General features: G+C 38.6%; 1 protein-coding gene across 1 annotated transcript in view; it reads left to right on the forward strand.

The window, feature by feature from the left end:
• The window catches only part of LOC139936372 (uncharacterized), a 37,373-nt gene that overhangs the window by 3,471 nt on the left and 15,357 nt on the right, over nt 1-18,545 (forward strand). The window contains 8 exon segments of the mRNA XM_071931182.1: nt 6,230-6,568; nt 13,573-13,917; nt 14,501-14,827; nt 15,722-16,024; nt 16,561-16,774; nt 16,776-16,873; nt 17,362-17,658; nt 18,110-18,436. Of these exon segments, the coding sequence (XP_071787283.1) occupies nt 6,230-6,568; nt 13,573-13,917; nt 14,501-14,827; nt 15,722-16,024; nt 16,561-16,774; nt 16,776-16,873; nt 17,362-17,658; nt 18,110-18,436 (2,250 nt within the window).

The following is an 18,545-nucleotide window of genomic DNA, read 5'->3' on the forward strand; positions in this document are numbered from 1 at the left end:
TTTTTTTTTTTTTTTTTTTCCCTGGAGGGGGAAATTTATTCAAGTTTCTTCAATGTACAAAGCTACACAAACTACTGGTAAAACCAACTACTTATAGAACGATACTAAGAGAGAAATGGCCAATTGCAAAAACAGGAAGTTTGATGATTATGCAAGGCATTTAGTTGGTACATAGCAATACAAAAGGCTCCCATTTGGTATTGAACTTATCTAAGTTGTTATTCTTAACAAAGATCATTTTTTCCATTACAAAATAATGATTTATTTCCTTTTTGATAAGAACAAATGAAGGCTTTCTGTCGTTCATCTTCATCCGATAAATATGAAAACGGCAAAGAATGAGAATTAAATTGAGAGCAGACCATTTTCTATTTAGGACACCAAACAGCTTAGTCGTGTTGTCAAAATTAATGTCAATGTTCAGTGTATTAGTCAACCAGTGTTTTATCTGACGCCAAAAATACAGAGACACCTTGCAATTACAAAACAAGTGGACTAGTGTCTCTTCTTCCCTTTTACAAAAAGTACACAGATTAAAATTCTTCCGACCAATTTTAGAAAGAAAGGAATTTACACCCAGAATTCTATGCACCAATCTAAACTGGAACCAACGTAACTTGGTGTCACATGTACAGTTAAAGGGTAAACCACAGAAAATGTGCCATTGAGGAATCGGAAAAATCACGCCAATTTTTTCTTCCCATTTAACAATAAACTTGTGCACAACTTTTTTGCTGGAGGTGAAAACACTGTACAGACGGGTGGAGCCCTTTATATCCATCAAAAAGTCTCAAAATTAAATGGTAAAAAAGGGCGAGCGATTTCTGTGGTTTCTCCATTCAGTACATTACGGAAGGAATGTTTGATTGCATTGACCACGCCCCCGTACTCTAAAAAATTTGTTCTGACCCTGAATTTCCTTTGAAATGCCACAAGAGAAAGAGCCACACCTTGCGTGTCAAAAATGTCACACACGAAGTTCACACCCTTTTTGGCCCAGTGTTTATAGTTAATGTTTTTGTTACCGACCATAATATTCTGATTATGCCACAACACATTTTTCAAAGCGTCAATTTGACTGGCAGGTACATGACACTTAACAAAGCTGCACCAAGCATTAAGAACATCAATCCAAAAATGGTTTTGATTTGCAGCCCCTTTTAAATAGATCAGCAATGCCTGGTGGCCTCCCTCGAGTGCTAGAGGATCATGAATGTTCGAAATCTTCAAAAAAAGAGTGACCCAACCCAAGTTATTTGAACTTAGAAATCTGCGGATCCAGGTGACCTTAAGGGCTTTTATATACGAATGCATGTCAATCATTTTAACTCCTCCATGACTATAGCCTTGAATCATCTGGTTCCTGGACACACGGTCATTCCCTTTCCATATTAAGTTATAGAACATACAGTCTAATTCTTTGATAACATTGCTAGGCGGGTTGGGAAGAGTTAAAATAAGAAAAGTAAGCTTAGATAAAAGGAGCGACTTTGTTACAGTAACTCTCCCCAGCACCGTTAAGTTACGTTTAGACCACTGCTCAATTAAACTTTTAATAGCAGAAATGACCTTGGTGTAGTTCAAATTCACCATACTAGCAAGATTAGTGTTAAAGTCTATACCAAGGGCTCTGAAAGAGTTTTCAGCCAAAACCCAGTTAACTTTGATGTGCTCACAAATCCCTTTCTTACGCCCTTTGTTGCTACCAATCCAAACCGCATTAGTTTTGTCAATGTTGACTTTTAAGCCAGACATTCTAGCAAAGGCCGCAAGTATTTCAAAGGACTTTTCAAAGGAGCCTTCTGAGCCGTCTAAAAAAAGAACTGTATCATCAGCATACTGGGAAAGTCTGAATTCACAACCGCTATCCATTATGCCTTTAAGCACTTTGTCTTTTCGGATCAACATTCCGAACACTTCTGCACATAAAAGGAATAGGTAGGGGCTCAAACCGTCACCCTGTCTACAACCTCTTTCAATCTTAAAAGATTCGGAAAGAAAACCATTCACAAGAACGGAAGCTTTCGCCCCGCTATAAAAAACACTGAACCATTTCTGAATGGAAGGGCCAAAATTAAATTGTTCAAGAACCTTCAAAATGAAACTGTGTGAAACTGAATCAAAGGCTTTTTCAAAATCAATTAACAAAAACATACCGGGAATATTATTGTTTTCTGTAAAATTAAGCAGGTCGTACATCAGCCTAATGTTTTCTCCAATATACCGGCCACTAAGAAAACCCTTTTGTTCTTCATGAATAATGAAAGGAAGAGCTTTTTTAAGTCTATCAGAAATGCAAGAAGAGGCTAGTTTATATGAGGTATTCAAAAGTGAAATAGGTCTCCAATTTTTAAGAAATTGGCGTGGCTTGTCCCCCTTAGGCAACATCGTAACAATACCATACTGTTGCGTAATTGAAAGACTCCCTGAGGAGTATGCATAATTTAAAGAACGCAACAGGTACCATGCAATATCAGAAAAGAAAAACTTATAAAATTCGAAGCTGAAACCATCCGAACCTGGAGATATGTCATTTTTGCTCCCCTTTAGGGCATTTAGGAGTTCATGGTATGACGAAGGACCTTCCAGACTCTCCCGCAGTCTATCCGGGAGAACTGGAACTCCATTAAAAACAGAGCTCAAATTGCTGTCGTTCAAGTTTTCAGCCTCAGAATAAAGTTTTTTATAGAAAAGCCTAGACTCATTTAGGATTTCACCGGAGGAACTAGCATAAGTGTTGTCATCTCTGACAACAGAACTGATAGTTTTATTAATCATCTTGCGTTTTTCCATGTTCAAAAAATACCGTGATGGTTTTTCACCCTCTTCTATCCAGCGGGTCTTAGATCGAATAAGAACACCCTCCATTTTCTTTTTACGCAGATCAATAAGCTCAGTTTGTTTTGACTTAAGCTCTTCAGTGACTGTTAAGTCCCCCTGAGAAATTTGATAAGAAAGATTTTGAATCGCTGTCTCAATGTGGGACTCTCTCTTATTATTGCTTGTCTTTTTCCACGAAGCGTAAGAGATTGTTTTTGATCTAATCTCCAACAATAGCATTTCGAAAAAGAGCTGATCATTAACAGTAAAATGGATGTCATTTGGATGGATGTGAACCAAGTTGGAATGCAGATAAGGAAAGGCTGCATAAGTTTCTACAACCTTTTTAATAGCATTTTTAATTTGATCAACGTACACCGTATCAGAAAGAAGGGAATTGTTAAATTTCCAGTAACCTGGCCCTCTATCCATTTGATTGAAGTCAAACTGAATGTCTATTAAGGAGTGATCTGTACGATACCCTGGCTTAATATCGCAACCGGTGACTTTAGAGTTCATTTCTGAAGAAATGAGAAAAAAGTCTAATCTAGACTGCTTCACTGAATCATGCCGCCTCCAAGTGTAACTAGCAGTAGTAGGATTCTGAATACGCCAGGGGTCAGTAAGATCATGCTCACCACAAAGACTGAGAACTCTTTTCTTTGCTAACGGGTTATTGATATTTACGTAGTTAATACAATCAATATTATCGTTCAAAACCAAGTTCCAGTCCCCACAAATAACCGTGTGGGGGTTATCAAAAGTATTAATAGTATTGCTAATACCATCGTAGAAAAAAGGCTCATCTTTATTAGGACCATAAATATTAATCAAGGTGATGTTCATGTCACTCACTTCAATATGCAAAGCCAAAAAATTACCATTAGGATCGTTGCAAGACCTATGGACATTAAACTCGAAATTATTGTTAAACAAAATAGCCACACCTCTAGCATTGCTTTTAAAGGAACTAAAATAGCATTCCAGCCCCCATTCAGCTCTTACTCTACTCTCAATATTTTTGTCCCAATGGACGTCCTGCAAACAATAAATGGAATGTTTCTTGGATTTCAAAAAATGCAGAACATCCCTCCTTTTTGTGTGATCAGCCAAACCACGGCAATTCATAGAGGCTATGGATAGGAGCTGGCGTTGCTTTATATAAGTACTTTGACCGTTAATCATCTACAATCCTTTGAAATAGTAGAGGCAACTCAATAATAGAAAGAAAGCTGACATTCCATGTAACCAACACAATAGCCTTAACATTCTCTACATATCGTATACACGAAAGCTTTGACTGTACAGAAAAAAAGGTTTTACTAGTACTGAATATTTCCTCCTCCAGGGTTTTTACATTACCAAAACCCCCCCAAACCAGCAAAAAAAGGGCCACTGGCAGAAAAAAACAAAAACAAGGTTGGACAAAAAACCCTCCCCCCAAACCACTAACCCAAACCCAACCCCACCCCCCATGGACCAAAAAGGACCCGTGACGTAACTGATGAAACCGTCCAAAAACCAAAGCTAGATGGAATTTAGCCATAGAAAAGACCCCTGGGAACTCCGCAAATAAAAAAAATAAGAACAAAGGGTAGCAATACGGACTGAAACCCACGTTTAACGCAAACCAGGCAGATAGGTAGAAAAACGAGGGAAAACTACCCTAACCAGATTATAAGAAAAACCAAAGCAAAAAGAGATTATATTATAAACCAAACGTGAACAGCAAATGAATATATAACTTATAACTTATTTAAGGACCATACACCTCTGAAAAAGTTCAACACATCAAGATACCTTATTACTGGAAATGTAGGTCTGGATATGGCTCCACAATTAAATTATTGTTCGTGAAAAAACGATGTTTTTTTTTTTAGTCAAACTTGTGTTGAGCTCCCGTAGAGTTACGCCAAAAACCCGCAAAGAAACGCAACTTTGTTCCGCGGTCGTACAGTTTCTTCACCTCCGTTTTCCATTTGTATCTCTCTGCTCTATCCTTCGCCGTGAGGTCGTCAACTACGAACAGGGGTAGGCCCTCCAATGCAGAGCGATGGGATTTTAGTACCGTAATTTTGTCCCTGTATGACAGCATTTTAACCAGAATATGGGCTGGCTTACCGGTTCTGTCTTGACCGTCCCGATGAGCTCGCTCTATTCTTGGTGCGTCGACCCAGTGGAACTTGTCGATTAGCAGGTCTTCAATTCTTTCAATTAACAGACTTATAGTGATCTGCATTTGTGGCGAAAATGAAGTCGCAAATTCTTAGCTACTGTGATTCACGTCTCATTGTTTTGCTTATGTTTCTTGAAGGTAAGCGTGACACTATTTACAATTATGAGTACATTTGTAAAATTCAATAACCGCAAATAGTTTCAAAAAGTTAACCAGTGAGTTTCCCTTGTTGATTATTACTTAATATCTTATTTACATTTCAATTAAATCATTGCGTCAAAAAGGTCCCACAAGATCAGAGCAAAAATGTACGATAATGACAATCGATTGCAACCGTAAACATTCGCCTTTAAATACATTTACGTGTGCTGTGTGTCCATGCAGACCCACTTGCTGGTCAATCAACATATTAGGCTTTAAGGCGGAATTTTGAATAACAGTTCATTGATGAAAGCAGATATTAAAGGAACACGTTGCCTTGGATCGGACGAGTTGGTCAAAACAAAAGCGTTTGTAACCGTTTTTTATAAAATGCAAATGGTTGGAAAGATGTTTTAAAAGTAGAATACAATGATCCACACAAGTTTGCCTCGAAATTGCGTGGTTTTCCTTCTACTGTGCGAACTAACATGGTCGGCCATTTATGGGAGTCAAAATTTTGACCCCCATAAATGGCCGACGTGTTAGTCGACAAGGTAAAAGGAAAACCACGCAATTTCGAGGCATGTTTGTGTGGATCATTGTATTCTACTTTTACAACATCTTTCTACCCATATGCATTTTATAAAAAACGGTTACAAACGCTTTTCAAAGACCAACTCGACCGATCCAAGGCAACGTGTTCCTTTAATACAAAAACAACAACATCGAGCAATTTATTTTTGATTTTCTCATGCGAAGTACTGGTTTTTAAAACGACAAATAATTTGTATGGGTAGCTTTTTCAAGCCCCATTAAAAACAATTTGCGGTAAAACGAAAGTTAAAAAGGGAGGGGGGAGCGGGGCAAACGATAAAGATAAAGCATAAGGCAATTGTCTTAGGCCCTTTTCGAAGCCACGGCTTCGGCTTTGGATTCGGCTTCAGGCTCCATCCTGTCGTCTGAAGCCCTGGGCGCGTACGCAAAGCACGCGCAAATTGTCAAAACAACCGAGGGGCCAATCTAGCCTGAGCCGAATCCAAAGCCAAAGGCGTGGTTTCGAAAAGGGTCTTAAAGAGTCGTTGGTTTTTGCAGGAGTTACTGCACAGCCAGTTATTTCTGGAGAAGCATGGGCAGATATTGGCTCGGACACCATTTTGGCATGCTCACCTGGAGATGCAATATTACTACTGAGATGGAGAGATGGCAGTTTGAACAATAATGATTTTTCAAACACGTCTACTATAGTGAGAGTTGTGATATCAACTGGGAATCTCATTAATAGAGATGAGACGCATTATGGATTTGATCCAAATGATCCTTTATATCCATTAACAATAAAACAAGTGACATTGGATGATGAGGCTAAGTACTGGTGTGAGGTGTTCGTTGGTGGTGTTTACAGAGATGACACAAAGGAAATGCGAATAAGAGGTAGGAGCTCAACTATCAGATTTGTGATGTGGATTGCTACAGGAGGGTTACCTATAAGTCAGAATGCAAAGTCTCTGTCTCTTTATTAAAAGTCAATTGCGGTTAAAGCCACAGGCGTGAAGCTTGCTGCAGGTGGACTGGCAAAACTCTCTGGACTTGGAGAATTGCCTAGCAGATTCATGTGGTACAAAGGCCTACCTTATTATTCGTCATGCATGCTGATTGTCTGAAGTGAAGTAAAACGCAATGTTCCACTCACCATACTCCCCTCATTACACCGAATGGCATTTTCCTTTCAAAGAGAAGTGACTGGACTTTTGTCCAAAATGATCAAGAGAGCATTTTGTCATCTTCACAAAAATAATGTGGCGTATAAATGCATGTGACGAACATGCGACAGTAAAGATTTAACTTCTCTTATTGTGATTGTTGGGGTTGAACAAAGAATTGACTAGAATTGGATTCGAACCAACGACATCCGGATTAACGTGCCGGCTCTCTACTTCTGAGCTATCTAGCCCTATGTTAGCGGTGTCCCTATTTTGTCCATGTCTTTGTTCGGGGGTGCCAGTCAGAAGCCATTCTCTTATTTTGCTCCGTTTTTATAAGGTTGGTCATGGAGCAAGGTCATGCAGGCTACTCCCGTACGATTGAGTTTTTCTCAAAACAGTGATGATTTATTCGACCCCAACCATACAAAAACAAAAAGTACATAACAAGGCAAAACAAAGAAAATCAAATCGATCTGGAAAAAAACAAAAACAAAGCAAAAAATAACCTTCCGTAGTATAATCATTGAATCTTCTTTAAACCATTGAACTTCCGTATACAAATTTCTGCTTCTAATATTCAATAAATGAAAAGTTTCTGTAAATAATATTTGTCCTCGAACATCAAAACGTTAGTCATTAGTTGGGCAATTGCCCATACTGGCTATGTATCTGAGGAAATTGGAGGGAATCGTTTTGTGTGTGTGAATGTTTATAGGGAATTCCCCCGCGTGTACACCATGGCTAAGTTTGAGTCTGCTTACCGCCGAATTATGCACGTACGATTTCCCGCTTACTCGATTCAAGTTTGTGGGATCATAGGCCTATATCTGGCTGCATGAGCTAAAATCATACGCATTGTAACTATTTTGTAAACAAAAGTTCACGGTACATAATTCAAAAGCGCTCAAACGAGATTTATTGAGTGACCTTTCGCCCTAACCAGGAAGTGCGGCACCATAAAATAAGTATTTTATTCGATTACAAGCAGTATAGAGTTTGTCATTCATGCTGCACGAGTTCAGCACAACTATCAGAAAAAAACCGTGCAATTAACAGACTTATAGTGATCTGCATAGTGGCAAAATGAAGTTACGTGATTCACGTCTCATTGTTTTGCTTCTTTTTCTTGAAGGTAAGCGTGACATTATTTACAATTATAAAGGTAGGCCTACATTTGTAAAATTCAAATACTTTTTGTGTTGAACCGCAAATAGTTTCAAAAAGAATTACCCAGGTGAGTTTCCCTTGTGGTTTATTTCTTAATATTTTATTTACTATAACTACAATTTGAAATTCATTTCAATTAAATCCATGTGTCAAAAAGGTGTAACAAGATCATAACCAGAATAGGTGTAATAATGTACGACAATGACAACCGATTGCAATCGTAAACATTCGTAAACAAAGCCTAAATACGTTTACCTCTGCTATGTGTCCAGGGGGTCGGTTTCACGAAGCTCTTCTTAACATACGATGCATCGTATGGTTTACGATGCATCGCGGCTCTGCGATGTATTGTAGCTCCGACGAACTGCATAAACGATTTCACAAAACGCGTCGTACGGACGACGCATCGCAACGCATTGAAAATGCCCTTTATATAAAACGAAGTTTTAAAACGAGGATGACCTTTTTGCACTACGGCTGTTATATGTCAAATACGCGTTGTAATAACGAAACAGCCGTTTAACAAGAGACGAAGAGAGGAGAAAGAAATGGCGCAGACGCGCAAAATGTGCAAGACACTGCGTGAACGCCGCCATGTTTGTTTATGTTTTTTTCATGTTTTTTGAGCAAACGAATGGTGGCGCTAGACAGTTTACTTTTACTGCTGAAGGGATTTTAATCACTGGCGTTTTGTCGAGTACATGTACTTGTGTAAGTTTACAGAAATAAATTAAAATTGTTCATGTAATAAGTAACAAATTAAACATTTCATCGATGCTTATTAATTTAAATTTACCTTTTGTGTCGTGTTCTAATTCAACCCTTTTCAATAAACCAACAATTCCATTTCGTGTAAAGCGATAGCGCCTGTAAATTTCATCGTCCGTTAATAATGTATCAAGTGGGCATCTTTGGTCACGAAATAACCTTTCTAGCTCGGCGCAATGCCCGCCCGGCTTCTCTGTCTAGAACAGCATTAACGCCATTTGAGACTAGAGCAACGTGAGTTAAGACGACCCTTTGGGTGATCGTAAGTTACGATGTACCTTAGCTCGTTGTCAAGGAATTTGCGACGTCTAGAATGCATCGTAAGTTTCGTGAAATCGATGGGGGAGCACGTCGTAAGTTTACGACGCGTATACATCGTAACTAGAGCTACGACGCCTCGTAGCGCTTCGTGAAATCGACCCCATATGGACCAACTTTCAGGTCAATCAACATATAGGTTTTCTCGGTCAAATTCGGCAAATGAGCGGTCAAATTCATTTCCATGCGTTCAAATTAAAGCTGTTTAGACTCTCCAGTTGTTACTGCGTTTCAAATTCAGAATTCGGCCATTCAATTTCGTTTTGGATCGAGTCGAATTCCTTTAGCACTCTGTTCAATTATACGCATATCGTCATTCTTTTTTGTGACACACACGCCTCAAGAAGCGACTGTGAATTTGAATGCTGCTTTGATGAATTGTTAAATTGATTGATCATTTTGTTAAATCGAATGACGCAACATTACATTTGACCAATCATAAACGAAATCGAATGACCCTTTTCAGTAGCATTCGATTTCGCGCGAAATAGAATAGCTCGGTGGTTAACTTGGCTGCTCATTTGCCGAAAATGACCGAGAAAACCTGTATTATGCGGAACTTTGTATAACGGGTAATTCATTACTTTAAAACAGCAGATATAACAAAAACAACATCGAGCATTTTTTTTTTCTTTTTTATATACGAAGTAATACTAGTAATCAAAACGAAAATTAAACTGCAGTGCAGCTTTTTCAAGCCCCCTTAAAAACAATTTGCAGTAAAACGATACGTAAAAAGAAGAGGCAATGAATAAATTTTAAAGCATAAAGCAAGTGTTTTAAAGAGCCGTTGATATTTTGCAGGACTGACTGCACAGCCATTTATTACTGGAGAAGCATGGGCAGATATTGGCATGAACACCATCTTGCTCACCTGGAGATGAAATATTACAACTGAGATGGAGAGATAGCAGCTTGAACAATAATGATTTTGACAACACATCCACTATAGTGAGATTGGTGAAAGCGTCTGGGAGTCTCGTCAACAGAGACGACACACATTATGGATTTGATCCAAATGATCCTTTGTATCCATTAACAATAAGACAAGTGACATTGGATGATGAGGCTAAGTACTGGTGTGGGGTGATAGATGTTAATGGTTTTAACAAAGATGACACAAAGGAAGTGCGAATAAGAGGTAGGAGCTCAAGTATCTTTGTATCATTGTCATATAGATGCTGAACAGGCTTTGATGGGGGGATTGTGATACCATGGTAATGAAAAATAATATGGAATTGCTAAAGGAAGTTATCTATAGGTTTGTATCAGAATGCAAAGTCTCTTTATTCAAAGTCAATTGCGGTTAAGCCACAGGAGTGAAACTGGCTACAGGTGGATTGACTTGGAGAAATGCCAAAAGAATAATATAACTGATTCATGTGGTACATAGTTTATTATTCGTCATGCATGCTGATTGTCTAAAGGGAGTAAAACGCAAGGCGAATATTATTCCACCCACTGGTACCCTCATTACACTGAATAACATTTTCCTTTTCAAAGGGGAAAAAGAGCATTTTGTCAGTCACCTGGAAGTGGTATTTTTTCAAAATAAAACTTTTAAAGATAATGTGTTTTGATGAGTGGAATGTGAATAAACAGTTAACTAAGGTTCTAAAAAAAAATCGTTCTCATTTTTATTAATACAAATTTAGGAGTAGACCCGACCCGAGAGGGCGCTGTTTGTGACGTCAATTGAGGCGCGATATTTGAAGAGAAAATGTGTCGTCTGGGCTCCTTACACTACGTCTGGGTACCTGATTGATCGGTATGATGCCTACGTACACAACTACGGCCACAGAGCAGACTGCTGCACGCACTACGGCTGCTGTGCATGTGGACGGTCCATGAATCGCAATTCTAAAAACATGCCCTCAAAGTTAAAACTTTTAGCCGAACTATTCACGTTTAGCATACGCTCTTCTAGGTTCGTCACGTTTTTCAGGTACCTTCTTTGACTTTTCACTCTTGACAAGTTGTTGGGATGGCGTCATGTTTTAGAATAATCTTTCTCTTCATGTCAAATGTGTGGTTGATTCCGGATTCGAAGCACGACGGCTCGAAGTGTTCGCTGCACAGCGCTGGAAAAGACGTCGCCCCGGACCACTGTTGCTCTTGTTAGTCCGACTTTCGCGGCCCACAACCGCCCATACTTGGGATCTGCAGGAAACACATGCAACCTGACCCCATCTTTGTTGTTTTGCTGCATCCAGCAGCAATACACCTGGTCTACATTGCCGGGGAAAAAAAGAATTTTGGACCGCATGTACTTTGCACTTTGCACGTGTGTTTACTCCATACGCCTTGTAGGCAAAGTCTGCCTCGATTGACGTCACAAAAGGGGTAGGCGGAGTCAGCCCCCAAACAACTTTATCTATTTTTCAAACTTATAAATCGTGACAAACAACTACTTAAAAAATTGTTTTATTGTCCATAAGCTTAATACTCTTATGTTTGATTTTTTTTTTTTATAAAGACAACAACGCAGTAAGGACTTGTTATAATATGGTTATAATATGGACAACCGCTCAGAGTGCACTGCAATGGCCTCCTTCCAAGAAGTTTTTAAGAGTGCGATAATGGGGGGGGGGGGGGGCGGTGGTGTCAGCGATCAAATACGACAAAATGTATGTACAGAACTGGCATGTTCAATACCCAACATAGCTCTTGATAATGCACACCGGGCTCTGCACTGTGGCGACCACTTCTTTTTTGCGCTGCATGTGCTGTGTCAAGTTTTGTTCTGGTAAAACATGTCGGCCATTTTTAATATAATTTTTGTCTTTGGGGTCTGTTCGAGTGCATCATTATGTCGTCAGGCCAAGATTGTTCGTGCAATAGTTTTTCGTGTGTTATTGTATTGTGTATTTAAAGATATTTATGCACAAACCACAACCTAATGAAGTTGGCAGCTTCACGAATGCCTGAATGAATTGTGTAGCGGGACGCTTTATTAAAACTTAGTCACTTCGCCACTTTGTGACTTTCCTAAGTAAAGTAGCTATACCTAAAACGCCGTAAGGTTGATATTGCTGCTGTTCAAAGGTCACTGAACAGGGCCAGATAGAGTTTGCGATAAGGTTCTAAAGTGTTTTGTCCACAGTTCGTCAAAATTTGGAAAACTGCAGATGGCATTCCTATTGCTAAAACTTGTAAACCTAGAGTGCTTTGACGGATTGTTAAAGATTTTATTGTTGAGCAAACTGCATCTTTCATTGATCCCTAGCATTTTGCCGATTTCACATTTTTACAAACTAATAAAAACGCTCACTGAGCGATAAACTCCAAACGGGAAATTAGTTTTATTTATTTCTCATCAAGTATGACATTTCAGATAGAAATATATGTTTCTTTAGATATTGTGTATTTTTTTAATATGTGCAACCGAGGAAATGATTTTCATGCTGGCATGATGAACATTAGAATTTAGTTGAATCAAAATGAGATGTGCCCTGTCTGTTGTATTTCAATTGTCATAAATAGTATATAAACCACAATTATCAGAAACAATAAAGTCTGTAAACGGTTTTTTTCCCGGAGCCCTACAAAATATAGATACATGTATTATACAATAAAACATTTTTCATATCGCCGAAACCTTGAGTGAATATTATGTCCACGCATGAAGAATACTTCCTTGTAGGACTTCACATAATCTCAGAAGCCTCACTGGTAACACTGCTATTTCAACTTTTGTAGGATAAAAAGTGATATATTTTTCCATAACCGCAGTAAGTCGAAGTGAAATGTTTCTCAAAATGCATTAATCCAAAGCTATAGGCCTACACTTTACTTCTTACCACGTCAGTTTACAGACATTAACTTTCACAGTCGTACCAAAGGTACCCTCGGGGTAAAATAGTAGCCAGAACTAGACTACAAAACAAAGAGGCATTTTACCAAGATCAATTATGCACTAAATTGAATAAGGTTCTGTCTGATCCATCCATCCCATATTCTAAGTCGTGGCGATCACATTATTTTTGCAACTGAAAATTTATAAGAAAAAAACGCTACAATAACTCGTGTTTCTACAATGATGTGCTATTCAGAGTTTTCAGTTTTACAGACTATTGTGAAATCAAGTAAAGAATACGTAGGCGAGCCAATAGCGTCTTCATCTGCCATGGCCTCTGTGGAATTTGCGAAAACTAAACGGTTTTCTTTAAAAGAGCATTAAGAGTTGCCGATAGATGAAAATAAATATATGATATAGCCCAGATTTGGAGTTGAGATAAATTGCGATTAGAAGCCATTTTAGGTGAAAAAGCAACCAAACGCATGTGTTACACATTATAATGCCAGTTTGGACGAAAATGGCATATCTATAGCAACTATACGCGAACTGGCCCCAAGAAAACTGGACCCTCTTTATAAGGCCACGGTAAACTTGAAATTGGCCTGTTTTCCAACAAGTAAATCTTTAGAATTGAACTATATCGAAGTCTATCACATTTACGTCTGTTTTTTATATTCCAGTTCCGCCTGCTACCATATATTTAACATATAAGAATACCATCTACGCCGACCAAGCCGATGTTGAAGTGATAGCAGGAGATGGTCATCAGTTTAGTTGTGAGACGCTCGGCATCAAACCTAATGCAGTCTTCACCTGGACTCTTCAGGGTACACCACTCTATCAAGGACTTCCTGGGACTACCACTCCCAATAGTGGAGATAGCAGATTGAGTGACAGCTTGAGTGCAGTAACTGTGAATGTTCCAGAGAGTCCTGCAGTGCAGCAACTGACATGTGGTGCTACTAACAGACAAGATGGGAATACAGATACTGAGAAGGATACTTCTGTAACTTTACAAGTCAAAGGTTCGGACTTGATTTACATTCGAATTTAGATCTGTTTATTGTCCGCATTATAAATACACAGAAATTTGGCTTCCATTGGCATAAGAATAAAACATTTGTTAAATAACATGCTGGCATGCATCAATTCAATTGCTTTATATCCGATATTCGTCTCTTTTTCAATAAGAGACCTGAGTGCCAAAATCTTGCTGTGAAAACAGCTCAACCTAACTTAAAATGCTGACTCTTTTTAAATGATATTTTATTTGAACCCCAACTCAAGTGTTCCACTGACCTAGGATTTATATTCTTTGCATCGTTGTGGTTCTGTACTTCTCGTTAAAATTTTATGTGAGTAATCATAACCATGGTTCAATTTTCTAGCTCTCATTGCGCTGTATACTATATAGTTATGCTCTTTTGTTTCTGAGCAGATTTTTTAATACAAGAAGGAGAAACAAGTTTCGCAGCAATATACTGTCATCAGATTATTATTGATTAATTTCAGTCGGTGTCATAGTGTTACGCTGTACTTTTTTGTGTGTCATCGGCGTGAGAAATTCCTTTAAGATAACCCTGTTTGAGGTAATTTGTTCTTTTCCAGTTCCTCCAATATCATCCAAAATGACTCTCCAAGGAACCAACTCAGACGGTACATTATCTGTAGATGAAGGTTTGATGAGCACAATCACATGCGTTGTTATGGGTACCAGACCATCTGCAGATATCAAGTGGTTTCTCAATGGTGTAATGCAGTCTGGTGGTACAGTATCCCCACCTTCAGCAGACTCTGATGAACTATATGATACCACAGGATCTTGGTGGATTACTCCAACTAGGAACAACCATAAAGATGAGGTGATGTGTCAGGCAAGCACTCCACAATCACAAGGAGATCTACCAAAGGTGACAGCAGTACTCAATGTGAATGGTACGTAACGAACACTCATACACCAATGGAAAAGGACTCATTTATTTCCTAAAGTATTCCACAACTTTAAGTACAAACAATGGCATTTGTATCAGCAGTTTAAGTTCACATCATCACATTCACACAGGAACTTTTTAGATCAAAGACAAAGTACTTACATGTATAAGAGAGATACCTCGGTCTGAATTACTAACAAAGTCGAAAAAGACCCCAAAGTATTTTGCTTGTTTTTATTGACACAATAATAAAATATATAGATCCAACATGGGCTATCTAAGGTCATGCAGATGAAATAAAACAGCATGACTGCATTGATTGAATGGTGGGCAGCCGATTTCACGAAACGCTAGGATTATCGAGTTAGGACGAGTATATTTAGGGTTCTCTGCGTCCTATAACGTAGGTGGACACGGAACTTAACTCGTTCTAAGTCCCAAGACTAATCCTAAGTTAGAAATAGTTTGATTAAATCGACGACTGGTTCCTTGAATTGTTAAAGGTTTTTTTTTCACCAAACCAGGCTCCTGTGATGTTCCCCTATACATCCTCACTTGTTCTTTAGTTAGTGTGAAGGTAATATGAACTATACATGTACAGTTCAAGGTAATAATGCCCATGAAGAAATTGCACATCGTGTGAGAATGTCTTCAGGTATACATTCCCATATGCACTGTGTTAAAACTGTACTAGCCGTGCTGGTAAAATTGGCAATGAACAAGATGAATCAGAAGCGATTATTATAAATGCAATTCCTTTATTCAGAAAAGAGATGCAATACCAAATTAATTTACCCAAGACAGGGAGGTTGGTGTATTCTTTATGGTGATCAGCAATTCTGTGTTATATTTTCTAATGTCCAATGACGATGTTTGTTTCGTCTTCGTATGCATGTAGGTTCTCCAGACACTCCAAGCATAACCGGCAATACACAAATGACTGAGAATGTACAGACAAGTCTGATGTGTGAAGCAGACATGGGGTTTCCAGACGATTGGAGTTTACATTGGTTCAGAGAAGATACAGCAATAACACCCAACCCAATCACAACGCCTTCACCGTCAGGGAATCGCTTCATGTTCAGCAGCACTCTGAACTTCACACCAATCAGAGAATATAATGGACATACCATCAAGTGTGGTGCACAGAAGCATTCAATGAGTGGTTCAAAGGCAACGCTTGGTCCGATAGATGTTCAATGTGAGTTAAGCATTAAGTGTCTGTTGACCCCTATTGACGTTTCGCGAGGCTATATTAGGGCGGTTCAGCTGCACGTTCCGCGTGAACATGAACGTGAACGTGAACGTGAACGTCAGAAAATTGTGTCATTAAAATCTCACGTTTTTAGCATACGTGAAGTAACCATTTTCACGTCAGGTACCTATGTGCGCGCAGACGTCATACGTGAGCATGCAATAAGCCCAAAGTGGTGACGCGTCGTGACGTCACCACGTAACAACACAATTTGTTGACGTTCACTTTCACATATTTGGTTGCGTAACGTGCAGCTAAACCTCGCCATCTGACCGTAATCTGCCATTTTTGGTATGCGTAACTATTGACACGTTTTCTCTTTGTATAAAAGAGAACAATGAACGTGAACAAGAGTCTACCTAAAAATTGCGCAATCAGATTTATATTTAAAGACGCCAGGTAAAATTGTGAACAAAGTTACACTTTTCTTTTGAAATCCAACAAATTTAACACCTGTTTCCGCCATCTTTATTTATTTTTAGTCTGTGTCAGATCTGTGAGCATCATGGCATGTGCGACTGCCACTGCTGGCAACACTGCTGTATTAAGATGTGTATCCGACAGTAGTAACCCAGCTACTACACTGACATGGTCAAGAGATGGTATGGATCAAACTAACACTAGTCCTCAACCAGACTCTGATGGTAGCAATGGAGGCATCATCACCACACTGGACATCACAACCAACGTGTTAATATGACAATGGTGCTGTATTCCAATGCAGTGCGTCTAATGATGCAGTCACGTGTGGAGTCGACATTGACGTCACTGATTCATGTACACTGAATGTGCAGTGTAAGTACATGGGTGGTATTACTTCAAATACAATTTTAATAATTTTTCTCTAAATACGTGACATTTTGATGATTTTTTTTTTACAACAACCATCTATAAAAACATTATTTATGATTCTACCCCACTGTGTCCCTTTAAATTAATTGTAATGTTTGAACAAAGAACAGCAATACTGATCGACAACAAGATATATAACAGCCATGTTTGAGCATCCTTCCTCCATGGTTTGAGACTCAAGACTGTTCTTCAAGACTGCTCCAAGACTAGGTGCATGTCGCATTTGACCATTTTCATATAAATATAAATATATTTGTATTAAACAGTTCAACCCCAAAAGTAGAAAATTATTTCAAGGTCATTATTGTTACATGTATGTGCTGTATGGACTTACGCAATAAATCCTCTTGCAGAACAAAAACAAGTTTTGTTGTTTCTTTCACAATCGCTGTCCGACTTTGGACTAGATTTACCTTTTATACCTTTTGCAGATACTCCTGAGTTTACTGCAGCCTCAGTCAATCCTGTCACCCCAGTCATTGAAGGTGGTGAAGTCATCCTAACATGTACTGCAGATGCTAACCCGAAACCTAGTAACTTTATCATATGGGAGAAGCAAGACTCCCCCAGTACAGTACTTAGCAGTGTTTACAATGACGGAAGCAGTACACTAACATTGAGTGATATCCAGAGAGATCAAGCAGGGAGCTATAGATGCAAAGCTAACAATGGGATACCAACGAGTAACTCAGATGTGTTTTCGGAATCAGTGATTGTCAAAGTACACTGTAAGTACATGTTTCTCATGTTTACTGTTTGTAATTTATAAAAAAAGAGTTTCTTTTAAAACGAACTTTGTTATCAAGGTAATTTTTTTCTTTTTAAATTGATTGCCATAACAGAGTTGCTGTGTTTTACCCTGTAATGTTTTAGATGATACGTATTTTATCGTCATTTATCGCAAGTAAAGTGTTATCTAAAGCAATTGTGGCGAGCGAGGATAGATATATATTCAGGCTGTTGTACAAACTGTTGTATCAATATTCACTATAAAATATTTCTTTGTTAATAGTTTGGCATGTACGTGAATACTGATTGAAACTTCTCTAATGACTTGCCTATAAATATGTTATCTAAAGTGGACATTTAAACAAAATAAAAAATTGTCATGTCACTGTGATTGTGGTTTATTTGAGAACACTGTTGCATAAGGTCTTCACGCACTTTTTTAAACAACAGATGAGGTTAATATCACCAACAAGGAGGACAATGAGATGGGTGTAAGGGATAACATTGATGCCAACTTAACATGTAAGGCAGTCGGCAATCCAGCGCCTGTCATGATGTGGTTCGATCCAGACAACACTTTCATTTCTAGCACGAGAAATCCCGATAAGTACACAGTAGAAGATACCACTATCGGGGATGACATCTATGGATTCATGGTGACCAGTACCTTGACGATCAAGAGAGTGGACTCACGAGTTGACTTTGGAGTTTATACATGTCGCAGTTCTAATGGGATCGGACAGGTGGACATGCTGATGGTAGTTGTTAATAGAACAAGTAAGGTTATTTTGAAACCATTATCCTTAAAGATGCCCCTTGCATAAGACTCAACCTGTGAATATGTTAAAGGTAGGGCTGTCATGCTTTCTTTAAAAAATCAGCAAAT

This window comes from Asterias amurensis, chromosome 4 (genome assembly GCF_032118995.1).
Source record: "Asterias amurensis chromosome 4, ASM3211899v1".
NCBI classification, from domain to species: domain Eukaryota; kingdom Metazoa; phylum Echinodermata; class Asteroidea; order Forcipulatida; family Asteriidae; genus Asterias; species Asterias amurensis.